The sequence below is a fragment of the Varanus komodoensis genome, unplaced genomic scaffold (assembly GCF_004798865.1).
Source record: "Varanus komodoensis strain SLA01 unplaced genomic scaffold, ASM479886v1 scaffold2, whole genome shotgun sequence".
In the NCBI taxonomy this organism is placed as follows: domain Eukaryota; kingdom Metazoa; phylum Chordata; class Lepidosauria; order Squamata; family Varanidae; genus Varanus; species Varanus komodoensis.
This window is the reverse complement of record NW_025335568.1, coordinates 50694684-50720894: the sequence shown is the minus strand read 5'-3', so window position 1 is coordinate 50720894 and position 26211 is coordinate 50694684. Positions and strand designations below refer to the sequence as shown.

Sequence of the window (26211 nt, the reverse complement as noted above, 5' to 3'; positions counted from 1 at the left end):
ATTAGTGCAATGAAAGTCCCAAGGCAGTTGCCATGGCTAACTTTGAACTGGGATGACATAGCTGTAAAGTTATATATGTGTGTTATTGTTACAGATGGATTTTACTTTAAAGGAATAAGATTTTTTTTCTAAAGAGGAGATGTGTTCTTTACTCCAGATATAAAGATACATAGTACATGTCTCTATAAAGACATGTATTTGCATGCATTTTCTCCTTCCCTTATGTACATACAGGGGATGAGAGCAATGCCTCTTGAACTGAACAAGCTGAAACTACTTTACCAAACAACAGTATCTAAAGAGATCTTCCTAGCCCTGGTGCCCTCTAGTTGTGTTGCCCTACTTGTAATCTAACTCATCTGTTGGGGGACAGATTGGGAAAGGCTGACATACATGTACAGTCAGGTGTTAGCATACCCTCTGCAACTTGGACATATCTCATAAAAGCTGCACTTGTACTTTGCAGCAACCCTTCCTGTGGAAACTTGATAGTTGCTCTTCCCACACCGCTCCTACTAGTATTTTTGAACTACGTGTGATCAGCCTCACAACACTCAACCTCTGTCTTTTGCACACCTGGCACCCTGACTCAGTATTCCTGTTGGTATGGAGCACCCCAGTCCCCCTGGCAAATGAGGGTCCAAAGTCACCTTTAATAGCTCATGAGGAGACAGGAGCTCGAATGGGCAGGGCTAACTTAAACCAGCCTTGCTGATGAGTAACAAGAGGAAGGTAATTTATAGAGACCAGTGTTCGTTTCAGAAAACTGGAAGGCTGTACTAGATTGTATACCAAAATCAATGCGATTAAGTTTCCCATTTCCAGTGGACTGGGTTGCTTTGGAGGGACTGGGAGAGGGTATTGGTTGCTTATGATTATACTCTGTGTTGTCTTTAGAAGGCATTGCAGTCAGGCCATGAAATAAACCACTGCTATTTGGTTTTGTTTTGTTGTTTAATATTAGGCTCTTGGTATGACATCTTCCCAGGACAGAGCTATCATTAAAAAGAAAATTAAAGAAATGAAAGCATCTATAGAGAGAGCTCGGAAAACTCAAGAGAAGATGGAGAAGCAAAGGGAGAAACTTAGGAAGAAAGAAAAAGAGCAGCTTCAGAGGAAGTCCAGGAAGCTGGAGAAGCGATCCCCAGATCCAACGGAGGGTGCTAATGAGCAGTGATGCATGAGAATTAATTATTCTATCAGGAATGTGAAGACATCTTTCAGGGGAGAAACCCAAAGTGATTACTGTTTCCTTCCAATATCTTCCTTGTCTTCATTACACAGAGCTCTGTATCCTTATCCAAGGCTTTAACTAGAATAAATGGGAAAATGAACACAGTGTAACTTACACTTTAACTGCAGTTATAAACACGGTGGTACTTCTGTCCCATTTAATAGCCACCCCCAACCATGACTGTATCTTCTCATGACTGGCCTAGCAAACCAGCTGGCCAACTGGAGGCCAGCACTGAGAGCTTTTCCCCACCCACCTCACTGTCCACCTCCACAAATTGTCCTCATTTGCATTGTGCTGGCTATTTTAGCCCTTTTCTGAATTAATAGGACACAGGATTACCTAGCTTGCTAAACTCTAAAGTTAAAATTGCCCCTGGGAATGGGCAATACCTAAGAAGCTTCAATGGACTGGTGGAAGTGAGTAAACTACATACCAGTTATCTTTGAATTTCATGAGAATAACTGCCTGCTTTGAAGTGTCAGTCTTTCCTTCTGGAAATGGGCTTGCATTCACATCAGTGTTCAGAGGTGATGCTGCACCATTCCGGCACAGCGTGGTCTCAAGACTTGAAGTGACGCCCTGGAGATGGAAGGCAGCAACTCAGTCCGTATCCTTTCTGTTCATCTAACAGAAAGACTGTTCCCCTCAGCCCTCTTTTATCCCCTGCAAATTTCTCAGCAGTTTTGCTCAAAGAGGATGCAGAGACTTAACTTGCTTAGGCAGCACTAGAGAGTAACATTTACCCTCTGGAAAGCTGTGAGAGGAGTGAGATTTCTAATACTAGTTGGCTTGTATTAGAATTTAAAGTACTGTTCTCCTGGGGGCAGGCATTTTGTTACACTTTTCCTGTAGTATTCTGTGAGCCTCCTTTTTTCAGCCACTAGTCAAAAGAAAACTACTTCCTTGGTTTTTTCTTTTTTGTAAGGAATGGGCCCCACCTCTGGGTTTGTTTTGAGCACATAGCATTGGTGGGGCAGGGGACAGAAATGGAAAGCAACAAGTGTGAGAGTGAGAATCCGATCTGCGGAAACTGACTTTTACTATGACTTTCTAAGGAAAGGCTCTTCTGTGAACCAGAGCATTTTTAAAAGAGGAGAAGAAGGAGAAGTCAATTGAGACAATGTGAATTTTAAACTGTAATGTCTTGTTTGGAGAACGATGCAGGGAAAAGCTAAGTGCTCATAAAAGTGCAATCCAGACTTTCCTTAAGCAGAGCAACCAGGCAGCGCCTCTCCAAAAAGCTCCCTTTAAAAGATTTGGGGGATGCAATACTGATCCATTTTGTTTTGGAGAGATCACACTCAAACAGCGAGGCTGCAGTCTAGGCACAGTTAGAACACCACCCAGCATGGCTGATGCCAGCTGTCCTAATTTGAAGGATTCTGGAAGGTGGCAGGCTAGGATTACCTCCTTGCTTCCCTCACCCTCCGAAGCAGGTAGATGGTTGATTTCAGCCATCTGAATGTTTTTCCGTTCCTCAGGAAGAGTTGAAGCTGAGGTAATTGCCAGTGGATTCTTTTGTATGAGGGCAGTGGCTCATTTCTCTCTGCTTCTGCAACACTCTCCCTCTCTGTGCTGGTTCTCAAGATACTCTTCCAGCTTCAGAGCTGGGGAAGGAAAAGAAGGAAGAATTGCGTCCAGAGTAGGAACAGTTGCGTCGGCAGCATCCGTGCAGATGGATGGTGGGTGGGCTCTGTGAGGTCAGAGTGAGGACTCCTGCCCATTCTGTAGCCCTCCAGACAATGTTGGGAGACTGCAGGACTGTGCCCTTTAGCACTTTTAAATTGCATCAGTTTTACAGGGAGGAATTTAACCACATGGCTAACTTTTCCCTCCCTTTTTATAAACAGGAATTTTTAAATGGTTAATGTTGGATGGATTGTACCCTTCAGTATTTTGCCAAATGACAGGCAGTAGCCTCAGCGCTCTTTTCACACATTCAGCAAACACATGACTTTGGAGCTGGTTCCAAACAACTGTTCTATGATTCATTTTTACTAGCCTTTGATGCTGTATTTCACACAACTACGAACAGAAGTTTCAACAGGGAAAAGGTTGGGTTCAAATGGCAAATGCTTTTAAAGAGATTTGTTATTGTATACTTGGCAGCCACATGTGCTATAAAGGATACCTGGACTTAAAACTGGAATGCTGCAGGCGAGTTTCTTAGCTGTGGGAGGTCAGTTTTTCATTTCAGCTGCAAGGCTTTGCTGTTTTAACATGCATTGCTAATTGTGGCCCATCGACTTAGCAATGGCTGTGTCCTCATCTCCACATACGCAGGGCAGTTCCATGTTCCTGTAGCTAGAATTGCTGAGCTCTGCCACAGAAGCCACTGTATTAGATAACTGGGTCATTCTGGTAGGTCCTAGCATTTCCAGTTGGTGCCAGAGAGTAAAAAAGGAGAACGGCTGCAGCTAGATAGAAAATGTTTCTTTGCAACAGAAAATCTAACAGAGACCAGGTTCAACTAGTGTTCTTTGGTTTAGTTTAAGAGATTGAGAAGTAATATTTAGGTAAAGTAAGATTATCTGGGAGAAACTGGAAATGTACTATTTGAACTATGAAATTAGTAAATGCGTTAGATGTTCACTTTCTCTTTTAAGTTATGTTTACATGCTGGTCATTTAAAGTGGATGTATATACTAGTGACATCTCTGGAGGCATGCCTCTGCTCTGCATTATTTATGTTTGTTCCTTTGTTTTTCTAAGATCCCTGAGGGTTGTATTGTGTTGTATATTGATTTTGCATTCCTGCTGTTTAGAACTGTGTGCATTGGGCTTTAATGCTGCAGATAACTGGTTTATGTCCTGTAATGATCCTCTTCTCTTTTTTAGTTTATTACTTGGTGGTAGTTTTAAAACAGAGCACTGAATTTCAACCTGATGCATTTTTGTTAATGTAAAAGGAGTTCAAATGTTAAAAGGATGATGCTGGGAGGGGAAAACCGCCATGTCTATTAAAGAAATGCATAAAAGGCAAATTGATGAATGTGTATATGCAGAAAGAGAATGGGCCAAGCAAGGGCACAGTTCTGCTCATTCTTGCAAGGAATTAGTTCTATTTTACATATTGGTATTGCTGCTACTTTTTCTTCCCCCCGTTTTTGTGAAATTTTTAGCATATCAGCAGCATAAATATTTCTAAGAATGTTCCTGATCTGTCATTCTTAAACCTCTGTTCACAAGAAATAGGATATAGGTTTCTGGTGTCAGGAAAAATGTTCATGATGTGAATGTTGCAGTGGAATCCTGAAGAAAGCTCTGTCCAGCAACTGCTTTTTTTCCATCCTGTATCACCACTGATGGAGTATAAAGGCTTAGGATGCAGTCCTGTACAAGTTGAGGCAGAAAAGTGGCCTACAACTCACAGCATGCTCCAGCCTGCATAGCTGGGAGTTGTAGTCTTTCTTCTGTCTAAACTTGCATAAGGTTACATCTTTATTGACCTTGCACTTGCCACACAGCCATTGATGCACAGGCAGCCAAGAAGGGTTAGGCACTGACAAATTTAGAGTGAACAGATGTTTGGCCTTCCAAAATTCTCCCATTCCTCTTGGGGCAGAATATACACAAATACAACTGTAAGCCACCTTTTCCTTTGTTAAATGACAACCAGAATAAGTCCATACATTAAACTGGAAGTACAGACTGAAGCGTTTCTTCTTCCTTCTCCTATATCACCAATCCTGAAACATCCCAGAGTAGATGAAGACATTGTAGGAAGTGTATGTAGTATGCAGGGCTGAAGCTTTTCTCTTTTGCTAGCTGGGCCATTCTCTGTTCCTTCTCTTGCACGAGCTCTTGCACAGCTTCTCACCTGTGTTATAACCCCTGAAGGAATGTTCTGCATTTTGGTTGCAAGCCAGACCTTCACAAAGCACCAGTTTGCACGTGCGGAACATGGTGCGGTCATGGCTGGTACTAGTGGCTGGCAAAGCTGGGCATTTAGCAAAGTCAGGACAAGCCGACTTTCCAACACAAGCTCTACCATTTGGGCAGGGCAGTCCAGAGCTGGGCTATATGGGTAGAGGAGAAGCTAAGCACACTGATTTCCAAGCAGGTCAGAGGTAGCGCCTACGGCTTCTGATGCGGTGGGCTCAGATCAAGGGGAGCGCGCACCATAGAGTCCTGACCACCACCTGGCCCATCCTGTTCATATCATCCACTGGTGAGGAAGGTAGCGAAAGAGTTATCCCAAACACACCCTGCAGAGAGATCAGAGAAGACCAAAAAGGGCTTGTGGCCCACGAAAACGTGGAGCAAGTCCACGTGCTGTTTGGAGTATGAATTAGGCCTGCACACATGTAGACACCCCCCTTTTATGACTGAGAAACATGAGAGCAGAAGATATTTCTCTGTTACTGTCATTATTCTTTTCATTGCACTATTCAAGAGTTGGTTAAACACAATTATGAAACTAAAAACCCAAAGAGAGAAATGTTGGTTTGCTATTTAACTAGGGTTTCCTTTAAAAGCAGCATTTTTAAAGAGTTTGCACAGTTGATTGCCCTACACTTAAATAGAAAAAACTTTAGCAACAGGGGCCATGCATTTTAAACATGGGTCTGTTGTGTAGGTACATGGAATAGGGTCTAAGTTGGTGATGAATGATCACTTTTGTGTTAACAGATGGAGACTGCCCATTGCTTTTGCTCAGTGCTAAGGCTGGATGCTTAGGATTCCTTCCATCACATTGCACTCCCAAGATCTTGGTTAACTCCTTGAATTCTTTCCTATGCATAAAAATGATTTGTCAGGATGCTTTAGCACATAAATTGACCACTGAGTCATACAGCTGCTAGAATGTGTTTAATTCAGAATTAGTTCCATTTATTCAGCATTGAAGCCAATATGTTTTCTGATGCAGGAATAAAGCTTGTATTTCTCAATATTTGTAACCCAGCAAACATTACTTCACACTGTTCCTCAGGAAAAGAAAGCATTTGTTTGTTTTGATCTCTTTACTAAGTATTTTAGAAAGCTCAGAAAATTTGCGTCTTTGTCCAAAATACTGAAGTATTTTTTTTAAAGAGATGTTTTCTAAAAGCTATATTCACTGGCATCATTTGGAAGTTTCTACAAAATTAAGGAAATGTCTAGCAATTGAAGCAAAGCGTTGTGAAAGTATGAGTGATTTGAGATTGTTTAAATTATTTTTTATTGAATCAGAATAATAAAATGATTATTCTGGAAACTAGAAAGTTTTCAAAGGTGAGCTGTTAAAAAAAATCAGTAGAGTTCCTGTGTGCCGATGTGTTTTAGCATACAAGCATTCCAATTTCAGAAAAGCCCATGTAGCATGTGCAGCTTCAGCTGTAAATAGATAGGCGGCCCACAAGAGGGCGCTATTTAAGCAACTCAAGGATTTATCTTCCCCCACAAGTCCAGAGTGTAATTGATTCTGGACATAACCTTTCATACACATTAACACATGTAATGGGACCACAAGATTTTTTTTAAGAAGTGTTTTCTCAAAATGTATATTGTTCCAGTGTTGGATGAGTTTATGCATGTTTTGGATTTTTTTGCCAGGATCAGTTTAGTAGAAGTTTGGTATTCAGAAGAAACCACTTTTCTTTTGGATATTTTGTAAACCGTATGCTTGAATTCTGTTGGAAAGTTTTGCTTAGCTTTTTTACTGAGCTGAACTGCGACTTCAAAAATGACTTGGCTGATCAGTACATACGATTGTAGGACATTTGCATACTTGGCAGTCCTTTCAGTAGATGGTTTTTCTTGATTTTTCTTGATTCTTGTGACACTGGAAAGGTGTCTGTTAGGAAAACTGTGGTGCCACAGCCATGAAAATGGGTTGTCCAGCATTGTCCTGGGCACAAGAAGAGAGATGCTCAACCAAGAAAGAAAGTAGACCTTTGTAGACTTAGATTATAAGGTGCATGCATCTAATTTAGACCTTGAAGTTTGTTTTTTGTGATCGTGGCAACTTCTTTTGTCTGGACGTTTTTGGGAAGGGAACCCACCAAACACTATTGTTACGAAACATCCGTTTCTTTCCATATATTTCAAGTGGCCTTCACCTTGTTATCTTCATAAGCCTGTGAAGGAGCCCTTAGAAGACCCGGGCTGTATGAAAGCAGCACAGTTGCGCTGCAGCTCCTCACTGCATGAAACTCTTCCCCATCTAGATACTGGAGCAATTTGGTCATGGAAAGAAATCACAGTATGTTCTCTCCATGTGGCTCGGGCTTCCGATGTTCCCTTAACAATGCAACAAAGAAGCTACACTAAAATAGCTCCCACAACACAAAGGTGATATGATGAAGAGAGTCTTGCATGGTAAAATCAACTGATGTATAGCAGCACTGATGGGGAGCTGAGCCTTTGGGCTATCAGATACGAGGCTTTAAGAAGGTGGGTCCAGTGTGGACCCCATGATCATTACCTTTGAATGGACATTGCACCTTAAGCCTACTGGAGTCAGTCCTGGCTGCAAGGCCAAAGCGTATTCTGGGTTCAGTAGGACCGCTGCTGCTGAGTAAACTAGGTACAAGCAGGATGGCTCGGGACAATCGAAACAGACCCAAACAAGGAAGGGGAGAAAACAAACACCAACTGTGAAATGCCAGTAAACCAAAATGAACACGAAAAAATCTTTTTTAAATGGCAATGACACAATGCGTAGTAAAACTGAAGTCCCTAACAGTTTCATCACTTTAGGTCCTGCTTTTGTCAAAACTAAATAAATAAAATTACATTCATACTGCAATACCGATTAGTGGTAGATAAAAGTACAATCCTAAGCATATGTGGACAGAAAAAAGCCCTATAGCTCCCAGCATTCCCCAGATAACTGTGCTGACTGGGGAATGCTGGGAATTCTAGGGCCTTTTTCAGGTCTAAACATGCATAGGATTGCATTGTAGCTGTTACATATGGCTACGGCAAGATAGAAGTGCACTGTGACCCACTGCTTGTCAAAGGGGAGGGATGGGGGAACGGTGTCTGGGGGTTTTAATGTACGAACTGCATGTAATCCTGGTATTTTAATTTTGTTCATCTAGGTGTTGAATCATTTGCATGGAAGATGCCGCAATGCCCTGTCTTGAGTTTGTATGCGTGCGCTTTCTTTATTTGTCCTTCTTTAAATGATTAACTTCCCAGGAAAATGCTATTTCTCTACATTTAGTTACTTGGAAGCATTCAAATAAAACAACAACAACCCCAGTTGTCCTTTGTATTCCTACAGATTTTTTAAAATCGTGATTAATTTGTTAGTGTATATAAATTTATTGCCAATGACTATTGTTGTTAGACAACGAATGCAATAAAATAAATCCTGAACCTTCAACAGGGGCATAACATTGTGTTTTATTTTATTTTTGCAGTCACAGTCTTGCTGCAGTTACGGGGAAAGCCTGGGCAGGCCTCAACACAATCAAGTCCCTCTTCAGCAGTGAGGGGCAAGGAACAGCTCTGCCTTGGAGATAATGCCTGAGCAGCAGCTCCCATAATGCAATACTGCAGTTCCCAGAATTCTCAAAAAGCGTTCTGGCAACGCTGCTGCCTTGCAGCTACACCTGTGCGTTCAGGCAGAGAAACCCCGTGCCAGCCTGCCTCCAGTGTGTGGCAACATTGCCCACTCGGTTCATTTCGACTTTTAAAAGGTAGCATTTAGTACACTGCCACAAAGCTTAAAACCACAGGGACTTTAGAGGGATGACCCTGAAGACTGATAGGTTTAAAGTGCCATCGAACTGGTTCAGGCCAGCCTTTGCCAGGAACTGGACCTCAGGTCCAGTGGGCATTTATTTCACAGCCAGGAAGAATACGTGGAGGAGTTTGTGCACAGTTATATCCAGGTATGGCTCTGTGTTTGTAGGGCCCCCAGCAAAAGTGTCTTCTCACCGTTCCTGACAATAGCAGTGGGAGCAACACCGGGAAGTGTGATACAGCCCCAGAGCCAGACATTCCCATAATCCTCTTCCCATCTGGTCTGCCTCTCTTTTCCTCTTATTTGAAAACTTGCAACCTGTGTAACTCCAGGCATTGCTGCCCCCACCCCTGAGCTACAACTCTGCTAGGCTGATCTGTATTTAGGTTGATCTGAGGAAGGTGCACGTGCTCTTTCCATGCACGACCAGCTCCGAAGTTTGGCAAAGCCCTGGCAAAGTGCACTGCTTTGGAGCCAGGAGCAGAGGGAGCACCAGATAATCCCAGACTTCCTTGGCTGTAGAAGCAGAACTCCAAGACTGGCAGGAATCTGGCGTCTTCATTTCCCATGAAGCTTCAGCATGCCCAGTGACACTGGAGGGTTGCAGACCCAGCTGCTGACCACGGAAGGCCGGGGGCTGGGGCTGCTACTAGCGGGCTCTGCAGAGCACTCAGGCCAGGCGGGCATCCATCACCCACCAAAGCATCTTTCATGGATGCACTGTGCAACTGCTGCCTGAACAAAGACTGCACGATGACTAGAAAATTAGAGGACAATAATCATACAGTAATTGATTAGTTACTAACATATGACATATGTTGTAAGCCATCCTGAGACGCTGTTAAGGACGGGGTAGAAATGCTGTAAAAAATAGATACAGTAAAGCTAGGAAGTTTATGTCCAAATGAGATTTTAACTGGAGATTCGTAGGACATAAATTATGCTTTTCACCATCATGCTGCTCTACATTACTCAACTTCAAAAATGCATCTGTCCAATCGTACTGAAAATAGAGCATCCTCAAGCATGTACACGTCCATGCATGTAGAGGCAGCAGGACACATATGCATTTATCCCATAGGCTGTATGTGAAATCCAACCCCCCACACTCCATGCACATCGCCTTTGCATGCACCACACATTCCAAAATATAAACACATTTGAAGTCCTCTTTTCCTAAGGCAGAGGATAAGTTAAAATCTTAATAAGCCCTCTGATCATCTGCAAGCAGTTTAAATTTTAAACTGTTTGAATACAATTAAATTTAGAGCACATTGTTTCATGATCTAGAAGAACTATTTTAACACCTGTAGTAAAACTTTTTAGAACCACACAGTCCCCCAGCACACTTCGGTGTGACACAAGTAGCTTTGCTTTATCTACTCAAAGCTAAAACTTACACTGTGTAAACAAGAAAAAGGAAACAGTAACCTGCTCTTACAGCAGGCAGACTAAGTAAAAGCAGTCTCTGCTACTTGCATGCAAAAAGAACCAATTTGCTGATTCAGTTTTTTCTCCTGAGAAGCTAAAAGAAAAGAAGCCTTAGTATTCAACAGCAACAAAGAGAGGCCTGTTTTATTTAGAACACTGAGTTGTGTTTTAGTCTTCCTTAGTCGGGACCTGATTTCTGTTGGCAAACACAAATATGGTTCATTTCCTCAGCATGCATTTATCTCGAATAAACACCTGTATAAATTGTGACAGCAAAATAGTCATATTTTTGCAAGCATTTCTTAGCTTGTATGGCCAGCTTAACGTGCAAATACCATGTAATTAAAAGATCACTCCCAATATTTGGGTGGCTACCAAATATATGAAGAAGGGGAGGATCGTGCCTGCTAGCAGAGGCAGCTCGATCATGAGGCAACCAGCTCAGATGGCAGATGCTGGGGACAAGAGCAGAGCTGCTCCAATTGTCTTTGCGGTTCCCCTGTTGGAAGGCAAAGCTGTGTGCCCCACAGCCTGTCCTGATCCCTTAAACTGGCCAGCTGCCCTCACATAAGGCTGAAGAAAGATGCTGCCCCTATAGATTCAGTAGACTTCAGTCCATTTGGGTGCGTGGAGTGGGCAAAGCACCTTGGGCTGGCCCTGCCTGATAGACGTTTGCAGACATCCATCTGCTGGCCATGCTTTTGGGAGCTGAACATTCACTGGTAGTGTGGAAGACGGCCAGCCATTTACTAGCAGAGAAGTGGGCATGGAGACCTTCCAGGTGTCTCAGCACCCTCTTCACACAGTTCAACTATGAAGGGGCATTAATGCTACCGAGAGACAATGGTTTCTTCTCCCTCCCCCTCCCAATGCAGCATCAAGCTTGGGATGATGCAGGCAGTCCTTATATCCTTTCCATCCTGGAAACACTGGCTTGGCTGGTTCCAATAAAACAGGGTGGGAGGGAAGCAAGTCCTAGGTCTTCTCAAAGTGCCTTGACAGGCTGACGTTTCTGAAAACAATTCAAGGTGCTACTTCTTGCCTGGTAAAGGTCTAAACAGCGTAGTGCCTCAAAGCCCCCCTTGTTCCTCATGAAGCCAGCCATGGAAGAGGTCCATCTGTGAACTGCCGCACCGAGAGGGGCTGGACTGGTGCAAGCACAGGACAGACATCTGTGGCAGCACCATGGCAACGAACTTTTTGTCTCGGGTTTATCAGCTAGCCCCTCACTGTGGAGTCCCAGAGTGTTGATTATTCTGCATGGCTTTGGTATGACAAATTCAAATGTATTCACTCCAACCTGTTTTCAAGTTTTTCTTACTCTATACATTGCTTCATGTTATGGTTTTAAATTGTGAGGTCCCTCAGTTGCCCTCCTTGGTCCAAAAGCAACTCAGAGGTCTTTTTATAAAGAGAGCAGGACAAGCAAAGGAGAGGAGCTTTTTCAGGGATGGCAGCACACCGCTTTGGACACGCTCTCCCTGAAGAGGGACACCTCACGCCCGCAGTCCAATGTTTCAGCGCAAGGATAGAACATTAAAAAGGCCATTCAGGATGAGACCAATGATCCACCTAGTCCACCTGCCCATGCTCCCCAGCAAGTGGTATATGCAGGCACGCCACCTCTGAAAATGGAGGCAGAACAGGACCAGCAAGGTTAGGAGCCAATATTGCCTCCTCCACAAATTTGTCCTGGCAGTGAATTCCAGGGTTTTATGTACTGCATGAAGAACTATTTCCCTCTGAGTATTTTCTCTGCCACTTTGTAAATATTTTAGCTTGCTGTACTGCTTTTGCTGCTGCCTCATTACTGCAATATTTTATTGTATGTTTTATGATACAAGTTAGTCATAAATGCTATATTACTTATACTTATTGTTCACTGTTACAGAGATGACCTGAAGGCACATATGGCAACCGTATGAATGAAAGCCCTCCAAAATGTCCAGTCCAAAACATCCCTGCTTAGCTGTTCTAAAATCCAAGCTGTGGCTTCCTTTATGGAGTCAGTCCATCTCTTATTTAGTCTTCCTTTTCTTCTTATGCCTTCAACTTTCCCTAACATGATTGTCTTCTCCATGTCATTAGTCAATATCTATTATTTGAAGAATGGTACAAAAATATTTTCAGTAAATACAGTGAAAAATCTTCTACCTCTATCTTTTTAGTGTCCATGAATCCCTAAGACTGCTGTTGTTGCCAGAGGCAGGATTGCCAGGACAAGTCTTCCTGAAGAGTGTGGATGGCAAGTCATAGGTTGGACCAGGAATGGACAAATTGTAGGTCAAAAGATCTGGAGTAAAAACTCCCACTGGCTCTCCCTCTTGGCTATATTGTATAGGGCGGATGGGGATTGCAGACCTCCAAGTTGTCTGCCCCTGCTGGAAGGAAATACACATGCTAATTATGTAGGAAATCTGCATCAGAAGGGGTTGTCATGGTACATTCCTCTGATTAATGGATTTCCAGAGAGGTTTCTACAATTAGAGGTATAGCTATTTGCTTTCAAGCACACTTTCTTCAGAGAAAAGATCCATATTCTTGGGAATCCCCAATTTCCACTAATGTACATAAGTTAGGAGATCCACTTTGTCACAGCTGGCTAGTAAACAGCAACATTTACCATACTTCTAATAGTAATACCAGCAGGTCTAGATGTGACATTCCCAGTGGTCATTCCCCACCCCCCACCCACACTTCCCAGTTGACACCAATTCTAATAGCTTTTTGGACCCAGATTAAGACTGTCCTCTATGACAGGGAATTTATTTAGTTGAGAGAACATTATTTATATTTATTTATTAGAGTCATATCCCACTTCCCCTCCCCCCCATGAACTCAGAGACTTACATAGTTCTCCTCCTCTTGATCTCAATCTTACCCCCACAACAACAACCCTGTGAAGTTAGGCTGGGCTGAGAATTAGTGCCTGGTCCCAAGTCACCCAGTTGTCCCCATGGCTGAGTGGGGACTAGCACCCAGATCGTCTTGAGTCCCAGACTTCTAAACACTACACCACACTGGCTTTCAACTGCTTAACAAGTCTTATGGTCTGATTTGAGTAAGCTATTGCAGCTTTTTAAATTTTGCTTTTAATTTTTGTATTATAATCTTTATGATGTAATTTATTTTACATGCAGTTGTAAACTGCCCACAGATCTCTGGCTGTTGGGTTATTATTTTTATCACAGGGTTTATTATTTTTATCACAGAATTATGCCTCTGCCAGCAGGGTTGGGGCCACTCTGGGCATAATACTAAATATCTCTTTTTCAAATTTAACAGCAGGCAGAGGGAACCCAATTTTCATCCAGAGGAAAGGAGTTTAGCCCTTTTTCCTGTCACAAGATGAATGAAAATCTCCCCTGAAGATGCTGCTTGCCCTAAGAAAAGTCACCACCTGTAACAATGGAAGCTTCTCACCTGGTTTTGTTAATACCTGTGGATGTTGTGGCACGTGGACTTGCATGTCATCTGCACCTGCTCAGAGTTAAGTATACGGGAGAAAAGTGCTTAAGCATAAGAAATGAATATGCTGGCAACCACACAGGAGCTCTGATAGTACAAAGGGAGAATCTGTTTAAAACTTAGCCACTTTTTCAGGCAAAATCAAGGGTTTTGTCTCTTTCTGAAGCAAGCTGCTGTCACAGACTTTGTGCACTGTGTAAGATAGTCTTCCCCAAGATGTGTGGGACTACAAATCCCATCATCCCAGCAAACACAGCCCAAAGTCCTAAGACTGAAATCCTGCAACCAGCAAGGAACATCTGAGAAATGGATCATGGGTTCTCGCTGTTGCTTAAAGGGACGGCTACCTTGAGCCACACACTTGAGGGATATGGCTGTTAGCCAGGTTACGTTGCAAGAACATTTCTCTGGCATAAGTAATGCACCTTGTATTGGATACCTTGAATAACGTTGCAGAAATGAAAAGGCTTGTCCTGGGCTTTGGCCAGGCCATTGCCCTTTAAAAGCAATCAGGGTAAAAAAAACATCTAGACACGCAGACTCTGCCAAAGCAAAGGGAGAAAATTGGCAAGGGAACCCAAAGCCTTACCCTTGGGGCATTATCCAGCTATTACCGCTGCTTGATGTCACCAATTGTATTAAATGAGCAACTGCCAGTAGAGCAAATGTTTGCCAAGCCCGGTGCTGAACTGTGACCTATCCAAGCTCTCTGGTGATGCTTGCCCTGAAACATTAGAAGGCAAGAGGTTCTGTACCAGGGCCTTAGCCCACCCAGGTCAGTGTGAGTCCACAACGCAAACAGTCACTGGCTGTCCAAGATGCAGGCAAGAGACCTTTACCCACTGTTAGCTGGAGATGCCAGGGTCCTTGGCAGCCTAGCCACGTGCTCTCTTGCTGAGGTACATCTGCTCCTCTCCTTGTGTACGGAAGAGGTGCTTGGGACACCATCCCTCTGTACTTCTTGGCTGGAGAAAGCAGTCCTTTTCAGAAGGACAGAGAATGTTGATCACATCAGTCCTGACCCTTCAAGGGTCATAAGAAGGATTCTATAGGCCTGTCCCTGGATGAATGAGGAATGGTGTGTGTGAACAGGTGCTGTGTGCATGATTCTTCTCCTGGATTCTGCTTCTGGGGCTGCACTTGCAGGGCATTCCATCAGCTTCTCAAGAAAGGGACCGGTGTAAGGTCTGAGGTGTGGGCAGCAGGCACCTATGATAGGTACGCTGGGACCAGTGCACAGGTGCAAAGCACAGTCCTGCAGCAGGTTCAGAGGGCCAGAAGTGAGAGGCATGTTTGTGCAACAGTCCAAAGTCAAGCCTGGAAGGCAAAAGATTCAAGCAACACAGTCCAAGATTTCACTGTCCAAGGGTCAAGTCCCAGAAAGACTAAACATCCTGAGTCAGGCAGGGTCAGGGAGGATGGGTTGGGTTCCTGGGAATACAGGGTCAGGCTGGAGACAAGGACTGAAGCAGGAAGAGGCTGGAGCAAGGCAGGAGGTAGACAAGCAAGGCAAGTGGGCAGGAGGCAGGAACCAGGACTGAGGATGGTGAGGTGAGGCAGGGAACCAGATCACGCGTAGTCACCAGGACAGCTCATGCTGCTGTGGCAAGAGCAGCAGGGAAGGGATGCCTCTTCTGCTAGTCACCAGGGCCTCCAGCTGCACTGCATCACCGCTCCCCAGCTCCCCCCTGCAAGCACCTGCAAAAGTGTTCCTCATTCTGCAGGCACTCGAAGGATCACTCAGGCCCTGATCTGGCAACAGATTCAGTCCCATCTCCACTCCCTTCTGAACCACTGATGGGTACAATTACTGACGTTGAAAACGGGACTCAACATCTGTTGGATCAGGGCCAACTTCTTCAGGCCTCTGCAGAAGCAAGCACCAGCTATGCTTCTGCTGAGAAATCTGTACATGCAGTAAGGCACAGCTGCTTTCCTTAACAATGGAAACAAAGGGAAATGGAAAACATGGTAAAAGAAAACACTGAATGCACAACCAGCTGAGAATCCCCCCAAAGAAACAATGTGAACATTTGTGGAATGCTCCTAGTATCACTGGGATACTGGGACAAGCAGCGCCTTCTCCATGCAACCTGAGTCACAGTAATCCAAAGAAAGAAGGAAAGAAATGCACTTCTTTATGCCACTGGGCATAACTGGAGGCTCTGTGTGAAATTGGGCTGCACTATAATCCCCCACATTTCTTCCAGTATCACTGCTTTCCATTTCTCAGTCATAAAAGTTCTTCTTTTACCTCCTTATGGAGGAGGAAAAATGGGCCAGGAATTCTCAGGTTAATCTTTATTGCAATGGAGGTTGAAGTTAGCCAGTTCAGAACTGTGTGACTCAGATGGTGTTGACCTCTTCCACTCAGACAAGATCATTCCAAACCAGCTACAGTGGACAGTGAAGACCTCTGTGAAATACGGTGCCAATAAGCAGGTCCTTGCCATACACGGTAGCCACCGAGGTCCCTTGAATTATAGACCCATCATCAACATACACCTGGGTGACCACAGGCTTCTGAGAAAGGATGCCCTGGATGCGAAGCACCTGAAAGACAGCCAAGATTAACAGTGGCTAGTCTGGCCCTGGACACATGCAATTTATTAACAGCCTCAGGGACCTGGCTGCCAGGACTTCAACGTCCACATTAAGACAAGCCCTGAAAATATATATATATTAAGAACCAATCCTCATTCATTTGCTATATACCAGCCAACTAGCAGGTGACCTCAGGGTGATTTATAATCATAAAAAGCCAAAAGAAAGTGATCAAGCAATGATTGCAATATTGAAAATATGAAACTGTTAAAGTATTAAAATATTTAAAATAATCAAAAACTAATAATCAGGCCAATACATTGAAGATTAAATGCCTGCTGAAGTTCTAACTTGGAGTCCGAATGTACACAGAGAAGATGATAGGCAGATCTCCACTGTGGAAAAGCAATTCCACAGACGGGACTAGAAAGTGGGTGGTGGCACCTGGAGGAGTGGACAGGAGCTCCCATCAAATTTAAGGCAGGATCAACTTAGCAAGAACTCATAAACTATAGTACACTCTTATTTGTCCTGCTTAGAAAGTTGCCAGGACATTTATCACCCCACCCCCCCTTGCACAGCACAAATAATTCCTACTAACCTCCGAGCCAGGAAGGTTCCCTGGATCATAAAGCAGCAGTTTCATGCCATTGGGATGACAGCCTGCCCAAATGTCTCCAGTGTAAGGATCAACGGAAAGGTTATCAGGAAGAGTATCCAACTGCAACTCCTAAAACAGTCAGAAGAAACCAAGCAATGTAGAGATCAAGCATGAAGTGCCATATGCTATTCTGAAATATGCTATTTTCCCCACAACGTCTATCTCTGTTGGACAATGCACATTTATTTCTCCCTCTGAAGCCCACAGGAGGGAGGTATTTGCTGGAGTTAAACTGGATCGCAGTTCTATTGAGAATTATCCACAAAAGTCTAGATGTCAGAGCACGGGAAAACGTCTTCTGCAGAGCCAGAGAACTGATCTTTCTAGTGTAACATTTATAACACGGAGCGCATGCCTCATTTCCCGGAGGAACTGAGAATTCCCAGCTGTTTAGCAAAATGTCAAGAGTTTGATTCCACTGGGAAGCATGGTGCACAAACCGTGTGTGCCCTATTTACTTCCCAGCAGAATTGCTGTTTCTGCAGAGCAACAGGGTGGGTGGGGATCTTGCTCCCAGTTTCTAGCAGAATGAGAATGCGGAGAGCCAAATTTTGCTGAGAAACAAGGTGGTGCATCCCAAGAGCCTTATAGCTCAGCTCGTCACCTCAGTCCAGCTTTGAAATGGTGGCAGTTTAAATGTCACCAGCCTCTCACTGACACCAACAGACAATGGAAGCACCAACCATATTAATGCACTAGGGATGGAAATACACGTTCTTACACAGATAATCATATCAAGTGCAGGGAGAAGAGAGCATCTGGGAGACAGATGTTTCAGTGAAGATATGCAGCACATACTGGGTTTACACTCTGTTCCAAAACTGGTTCAAGCTTACCTTCAAAGGTGTTAAAGTGAAGTTGGCATGTTTCTCAAAAACATGGATCTTTTGACCCAATAGATCAGCCACATAGACGTACCTTGGAATAAAAGAAAGCAACATTTTTGATCAATAGTTTTGATCAGTTTTGGAAACTTTGGCTTGGAACACAGTGTGCTTTCTAAGCATTCATTTATAAGAGGAACTCAAGCTGAAAAGTAATAGTAGATTAGGATGGTGTTTTAATGTCTTTGTGCATATATGTGCACTTTAAAAAAAAACCCAATCATGAACAGGATTGGGAAAAATACTGTATTTTAATATACCTCCTAAATTCCAACAATATCCTTAAGATAGACATTAGTTTACTTATGATAACTGAGCCTATTTATCCCTAGAGGTAATACCAGCCAATCCCTAAACACTCTAAGACATTCTTCTGGCACTTGCCAATGATCCTGAGGTGCCGCCAAGTCATCCCCTGGATATCAGTTCCAGTGCAGTGATGCTATCGGGGGGGACGGGGGGGGGACATGTTTTTAAATCACCGCATAGAGCAGCCTCCCCCAGCCTGATGACTCCAGCGGTCTGCCAACACTCCAGACCACTGACTGTCCTGGCTGGGGCTGATGGATTTGGAAGTCCAAGGGCTGATGGCACTGATAATCAAAACCTCTGGAGGGCACCCATTAGGAGAAGGATGACACAGAGGACTGGAAACACACTGCCGGCTCACGCACTCCCTCTTCCCTCCTTCTCCAGTTCACTGTTAGATCCCAAATCATCCCAGCTACAATTTGCACAAAGATGCAACAGCAAAGGGAGGGGATGGGGAATGAGAGGGATTTGCATGAGTCCAGCATTTGTTTGTGCCTCCAGGAAAATGTAGATGGGAGTCCGATGTCTGTGGCTCTCACACCTCATTCCCTATTCTCTTTTAATTTTCCTCCTTATTTTCTGAGCGTTCAAGCCCTGGTAGCAAGTGTCAGGCATCACCTCATTTTAACACTTAAGGGGTGGATGTCAAATATGACATTAGCACCTTAGTTACTACATTTCAGGAGAACAAACGGCCCATTAGGTTGGCAATCAGGGTTTTCAATGCTAAAGAGCAAACAGAAGATAGTAATACTTCAAGTAAATGGAAGACCAATGCATGCCTTGCTACTTTACGCATTTCTAAAAATACCTCTGGATAATTTAATATTGGGACAAATCGAAAACTCTTCTGCTGGCACAGCTAAGATAGGCTGTGGCCATACTGAGCCTGCAATTATTGGAACTTCTCTTGGGGCTTCTTACCAAAGTGGTACTGGACAAATGTTCCCATGCAGCCTTGTGAGGCCAACAAGGAGCTGGCGTGGTGGAGCACCTGTTGGCCTTGCTTACTTCAGAGCACCAAGTGGGTGCCTCATTGCCATCAGAGCCATGGCATGGCACTGCTGTGGCCCCCAGTGGCCACAGCTGGCCCAGAATGGTGCACCACCCCCTGTCAAGGGTGGGGCGGACACCAGACTGGGGACTGGACATGCAGCCCTGTGCAAGCCTCACAATGCAATGCAGCACAAGCTCCCCCAGAGCAGGCCACACTCTGGTGTGTTGGATCTTCTTTTCAGAGCATGGTCAGCCATGGTTGAGTGAAACCGTGCTAACTGAAACAGAAGAATTGGGGGTTTTACTGTAGTAATAGAAGCAGTATTTATATCCTGCCTTTTTTTCCTTTCAAGGAACTCAAGCTGGCTTGCATCATTCTCCTCCTCCTGTTCTTAATCTTATCCCAACAACAATCCTTGAGGTAGGCTGGGCTGAGAGTCTGTGGCTGGCCCAGAGTCACCTAGCTGGCTCCATGGCTGAGCGGGGACTAGAACCCAGATCGTCTGAGTCCCAGTCCTGCACTCTTAACCACCACACCAAGCTGACTCTCACATCCATGGAGTATGAGCCTTTTCCTACCTGATGCCTTCCAGATATGTAAGACTAAATATCCCATCACTCCCAGCCACCATGGTCATTGCTCGTTCTGGCTAGGGACGATGGGAACTTGAAATCTAGCACAACTGGAGGACACGGGGGGAGTCCAATCTAAGCCATGCCATCTTTAAGAAACTTACCTTCCATCAGGCGACATATTAATGCCATTGGCAAAATAAAATCCTGTGGCCACCTCTTTAACTTCTTTTGGGCTGTAGTAAACAACATTTGTCCAGGTCAGACCCAGGAACATCTCCAAGTACAACAAGAAGGTCTCTGTGAAATAATGATCGTTGGTGGCAAAGAAACTGTCAGGACCTACTGCCACAATATCGTTCACACTATGACAAAAGGTGAAGAGTAAATGCAAGAATATGTGATTGCTGTTGCAGAGGCTGCTTTCTATAAATACAGTAATATTCATTTGCACTGTCTCCACAATTGTTTTCACAGCCTGATGCATCAAAATAAGGATGACTTCAGTCAGACAAGCTGTACACAATTTTCTCTCTTGCTCAGACACAGTAATATTTATAACTTTACACTATGTTTGGTTCCAGACTTTGCCATGCATGGAGTAACCCATTCAAATCAATGAACTCAAGTTAATCCTGACTAAGTCTGGATCCAATCCTAGAGGAATTCAATGGATGTTCAGTATATTTTGCAGAAAGCATAATATAGTTCAAACTGCCTTCCTCAAAAATAACAGAGGAAGAATTCCCTTGATAATGTATTGACACAATCTTCCTTTGTTCATTCTTACTAGGTAGATAACTGTGCCAATCGGGTTAGTTATTTCACTGACAGTTGCTCAGCAGACATGGTGCTTGTTTCACGAACAATGAAAACAAATTTATACTAAACGAAGTCTGCCGTGGAGACAAGTGGATCTTGTATATCCACTCCCACCCAGCTATTTCCCACCATCTTCTTCCAACAGTCAACAGACCAAGGCCCGAACTGCCATTTACTGTACCATCCAACACCTCTTCCAACTTATATTCTGTACACTGGGCAAGTTCTTCCCCCTCCGCACCCCAAATACAAAGCTCAAACACGGCTCACCATAACATACCTCGGCAGGAGCTCGTGCTTAATAGTTTTAAGGTGCACAAGAGAATTGTCATCCTCCACAAATTTAAATAGTTCCACTGTTGACTTGTACTGTGGATGATTGACGACAAAGAGGTACACAGCATCATCTAGGGAATGCAAACAGTCCAGTGGGTTTGACTAAACTCACAATGGAACACAATTGCCCTTTCAAGAGCTTGTATGGCAAAATCAAGGTCTTACGTGTGACCTTCTATCATAACAGGTGGAGGGTCCTATAGGAGAAGAACGCTTTCCCCCTCAGCAGCTGCCACATGGAAATCCACATGGAATAAGAGGGCAGGTCCACAGTTTACCTTCTGTTCATATGATCTAAGATAGCCTCCCTTCACGTGTTATAAGGATGATTGCAGCCACAGTGCAGGACCCCTAGCCAAAACCTTGCCCTATGCCCCATGTGTGGATTCCATGCATGTGAAAGAAGCTATGGTGCCATCAGTGTAATGGATCATGACTCCAATTGGTCCACAACTGGCTCCTTAAGCACTGCTCAAAGGGCAGCAATTGCTTAGCTTCCACTGCCACTGCTTCTTTTGAACCAAAAGCCCAGGACTGGAAGCTCTGTGCATGTTCAAAAATTGCTAGGGTGAAAACACCTACTAGCCAAAATCCCCCATCACTGTGAACCTGGTTCATCCTCCATTTCCTTCACGCCTGCAGCATGAAAGAGCAGTTTGTCCTGTTAGAGGAAACTGAACTTACGAAGTCAAACAATCAAGACTCCATATCCAAATTAAGAAAATATGTAGTTATGATTGGAAAATCAGTTAACTGGACATAAACAAATAGTAAACAGAGATCAAACAAACTGCATGACAGACCAAATGCAAATGTAATTTTAGGGGCATACTCCTTCACTTAGACATACGGAAGTCCTACAAATCCTAATATTCCCCAGCCATCCATGCCAAGAGTTATAGAATATCTTTTTGTCCAAACATGCAGAGGATTGCACCCTTAGACATGTCGACGTTCATTCTTATGATCCAGCCCTGAAGCATCCTCAGCTTGAGAACACGCTTCTCCCACCTGTCCCTCCTCCTAATTTATAATCCACCTTCCCTCTTACACATGCTGTAATGAGCAGAACTCCAGGGCCAGCACAGGATGAAGGGATGAGAAGTCACAGTCCCTTGCATCCTCCATATTAATCATTAGCTTCAAAGGTAGGGAGAAAATCCAAATTATGGCTGACCCTATAAACACACACAACTCCAGTACAGTGCTATTCCTGTGCCTGTATTTCTGCGACCATGGTCACCCGCCAAGGTGTCCAACTGAGTCCATTTGCAAGCCTAAGAACATGGGAACTGGAGGACATCCAGTAGCTATGTCAATTGTTTACTCTGTAGCTCGTTCATGTGGGCAAGTCTACTTACCTTCACCAACATAAAGGCTGATCCCATGAGGGTTAAAAGATGCCAGTTCAAAACCACGGCTAATTCTTAGCTCAACCGGTCGAGGGTTTTCTTCTTTTAAATCCATCAATAATATTTCTCCTCTTTTATCAGGAGCAAAGCTTTGCATCCCAGGATATTTTAAACCCTTTAAAGTACAACAAAGTTTTACTTTAATGACAAGTATTTTAATGACAATTAAAAATATTCTATGAAGAGTGGCAAGCATAACTTTTTGCCTTTGCTTTGGAATTCTTTATCTGTAGTTTATTGAAAGGCAGCCCAAATTCAAGAGATGCCTTTATCATTCATTCAAATATCTGCTGATCCTACTTATATTTCATGGGCCCCTGCCCTGCAAGCACTATCACAGTTCCCTAATTTGGGTGTTCAAGAATCCACCAGTTCTTTGTATGTGGAGTGATCATCTAAGGTTTCTCTGCTACAGGCATCCAGGGTGTAGCTTTTTCCCCAACAAAAGTGGGGAAGACCAAATACAGGCACCAAGAGAACTTTACAACAGACATGGCAGATCTGCAAAGATGTGGGTAGACTGCTTAGCACAGAACTGTGCCAGCTCGGTGGGATTTTTTCTTTTCATTTGTCCTTTGCCACTGATCTGCTCCTTTTAACAGCTTATTGCTCTGTGTGTCAAAACTGATTTGCCGCTTTAAATCACTTACTGCTGTACACTCAGAACCTGACCAACCTGTTTATTATTCTGTACTTTTCCCTGAATCCTTAATAAATCTTCCCCCTGTTTTCACCAAAGTCTGGACTGAGTGCTTTGTGGGTAAAATGTCCGTGACATTTTTGGGTCAACCTGTTTCAACACTCAGGTTGCAACCTGCAAGCCAGTTGTGCTCCCCGAAGGACACAAGAGGGCTGCAAAGAAGCCCAGCCCAAAGGACCACAGTGGGATCCTTGGCCAGTCATTCCTAAGAGATCAAGAGAACTTGGGAACAGAGGAGTCTGCGTTTGCTCTAAGCACGCTGGTGGCAGCCAATACACTTGGCGCTGCTGCAACAGGCCTTGCACCCTTGGACAGGGTTGCCTGCAGGCATCAGGTCACCACCAACCCACCAGGTAAGCTCCGCATCAACTTGCAAACCTACAAAACCCGGTTCAGCCCTGAATGTAAATACTAGCCTAGTCCCCATAGGAAGCAAGGGATTTCATCCAGCTGTGCAAGCAGTTGCAGGGAGAGATGGACTGCTCCACTTTCATATGCCACCAACTATGTTTCTGTGCCAGCCATGGAGAAAGCAAAACCCTTTCTGCCGTGGCCAGCACAGAAACCAAGCGGGCTGGCAGAGCCATCCTCCTACTTGGCAGAGGAGGCCACTAGCCTCACAAAAGACTACATTTCAAAGAAATGCCAGTTTAGGATGCACAAGGCTGACTGAATTGATGGACTAACTCTGAGACCCGTGTTTGCACCCTGCAGCCTGTTCTGCATTTTGGGCTGACTTTGGTACCCCAGGTGCGCATTCTGTTATGTAATTTGCACATGAGTCGTCCTACTAAATCATTCCTTTACAGCATTGTCACAGGGAAGGTACTGCTCTCAAAGATCCCCAGATTTTAGATTCCTGCCTTTACTTAAAAGAAAAAGAAAAATGCCTTGGATGACAAATTGACCCCAAACGTACCGTCCCCAAATGACACAAAGCAAGGTTGAATCCAGGTTGTCTTTGTCTAATTTTAAAGCTAAGTTTCTAAGCTAAAACCTCCAGCAAATAAGAATTAAAATCTATTGAGACAAAGCTGAGCTGTGATTTTTGGTTAGTGGGCCAGGCAGATAAATGCCTACGTGCCTGGTTTTTTATGTAGGAATTCTCTGTTTGTATAGTTGTAGGAAGAACTAGAACATAAATTATTGCTACTCCTTTAGGGAAAATTCCAGCCAGAGCAAAGTATTTTTTAGGATTTTTCATTTTTATTGCTTCAGGCACTTTCTTCTTCTGGGGTTATAAGGTCACTCCAGAATTGACACCTGTTGGGTTTGTTTTTGTTTTTGTTTTGTTTTTTGGTGGACAGTCAGTATCAATTAAATGGCAGGTATGGTTAAAGTCATGCTGTAAAAAACAAGACACAACCAAAACACAGCCTGTCATGCACTACCATTTCATCAATTGCCCTCAAACATGACTTTCTGCTTGTGAAAGAAAGACTTACAGAACTAATGAAAGCTAGGCCATTTGGAAGTATGTCAATATCTTCTGAGCCCACCTCTGAAAAAGAAAAAAAGGGAAATGATTTTGAGCAGAGACATTCATGCAAATAAATGGATCAGTGGCCCAGTGTTTTAAAAACTGACCATCTAAGTACGCATTCTCTACAGAGACTGGCAACAGCTCTCAAAGATTTCCCCAAGGAATCTTGGCCCTCTCTTCCAGGAGAATCTGAAAGCCTTTGCACTACTTCTGACCTATTATTTTGGGTAGTGGGACAAAGCCTATTGAGCAATTCTTTCTAGTAAATAGTACTCAAAGTCAAAAGCCTTCAGCCTTTTCAGATGCAGAATCCACCCTTAAGTGCATCCTGCAACACTGGATTCAACTTTTATTTTATTATTCACTGTATATGCCAATTTTACCCGTCTCTTTGCCTTCTCTCATGCTCTTTCTCTTTGTGCCATCACACTCTCTGTTTGCTACCACCCTCAAAAAAGGTAAAACAGTAATACCCTTTCAGGTCACTACTTTAGGAAAAAGATCAGTGCCCAGAGACAGAACAGCTGCTTGGCACAGAATAGATCTGAGAAAAATCTCTCTGCTGCGCTGAAGAACTGTTGGCGGTCAGTGCAAATGAGAAGTGAACAGAAAGGTCTCCGGAATTTCTGGCTGACATCTCCTAGAAGCACCTGCCGCTATGGCCAGTGGTCAGGAATATTGGAAGTTGAAGTTCAAAACATCTGGCTTTAGGGGCATACAAGCTAAGCTTCTGCATCACCCTCAATGCATCTCAAAGAGTTTAGTGAGACTTGCAGCCTTAACACAGGAGGTATGTTGCTGCTTCTTACATGCAACCCTGCCCACTTAAGGACTCGCATGCACCATGCCATTCAGGCAATGTTCCTGCCACTAACAGCGACCGATGGGAGACAGAGCTATTGAGGTGTTTTTTAATAGCTTACAGCATGAGATATGAAGGAGTGAAAAAACCAAGAGGGGCAAATGTCCCATAACTTAAAGGTCTCTGGCTCTTTCTACAACTACAGATGAGTCTGTTTAGCCGTGCTCAACATTATGCTGTGGCTATGTGGAAACCCTAGAAATGCAGCCTTCTGTTAGAGGGGGAGATGTCAAGGTGGGGAGCGATTGGAAAGCAACAATCTGGTCAAGACAGGTTCTCTTATCTGTTGCTCAAACTGAAAAGGTCTCTGTTGCCATGGAGATCCCTTCCACAAAAAGCAAGTGCAACAAGGGGAAGGACAGGGGTCAATCTCCGGTTGAGAAAGAGGGCCTAGTCAAGGCCGTTGTGAAGCAGCGCCTCAAGTATCTTCAAGTGCCCTGCATGGCACTGGTACGCGAAGCACACAGCCTCAGTTCCCTTCTTTATGGTTCCATTATTCACAAATCTCTCCCTTTTTTGGACTTGTATGCCAGGAAAGAGAAGAAGTCAGCTTGTCCACAATGTCGCTATCTAAAATAAGTGGCACAGGCGTTTTTATTAATTTATTTTTGGGGGATATTTCTAACCGGTCCAAACAGCATGCATCTCTGGATGGCGTTGCAACACTGTTTGATAGGAAAGGCACCCATTATTTTAGTGATGCCCCATATAGGGCAAACCTGAACCTCAATCTGATTGTAAGCGTTGTGTGCCACCGTGCTTTAAAAAAACGGCTCAGGATCTTGTTATTGGGAAGAACGATATCTTATCAAACA

General features: G+C 43.9%; 2 protein-coding genes across 3 annotated transcripts in view; one reads left to right on the top strand and one right to left on the bottom strand.

The window, feature by feature from the left end:
* PPP1R9A (protein phosphatase 1 regulatory subunit 9A) overlaps window positions 1-8560 on the top strand; it is a 145767-nt gene extending 137207 nt beyond the window's left edge. Inside the window, exon 18 of the mRNA XM_044428439.1 lies at window positions 965-8560. Coding sequence (XP_044284374.1) covers window positions 965-1177 — 213 coding nt within the window. The 3' untranslated portion in view covers window positions 1178-8560. The remainder of the gene's footprint in view (window positions 1-964) is intronic.
* The window catches only part of LOC123022598 (serum paraoxonase/arylesterase 2-like), a 36494-nt gene continuing 11452 nt past the window's right edge, over window positions 1170-26211 (bottom strand). Inside the window, exons 3-10 of one of the 2 annotated variants that reach the window (XM_044428441.1) lie at window positions 24497-24552; window positions 22301-22466; window positions 20884-21010; window positions 19946-20146; window positions 17853-17934; window positions 16957-17085; window positions 1671-1816; window positions 1170-1312 (exon numbers count right to left, since the gene is read on the bottom strand). In XM_044428441.1, the coding sequence (XP_044284376.1) occupies window positions 1309-1312; window positions 1671-1816; window positions 16957-17085; window positions 17853-17934; window positions 19946-20146; window positions 20884-21010; window positions 22301-22466; window positions 24497-24552 (911 nt within the window). In that variant the 3' untranslated portion in view covers window positions 1170-1308. Of the gene's footprint in view, window positions 1313-1670; window positions 1817-16097; window positions 16365-16956; window positions 17086-17852; window positions 17935-19945; window positions 20147-20883; window positions 21011-22300; window positions 22467-24496; window positions 24553-26211 lie in introns of those variants that run through there. The other variant, XM_044428440.1, reaches the window with a different exon arrangement.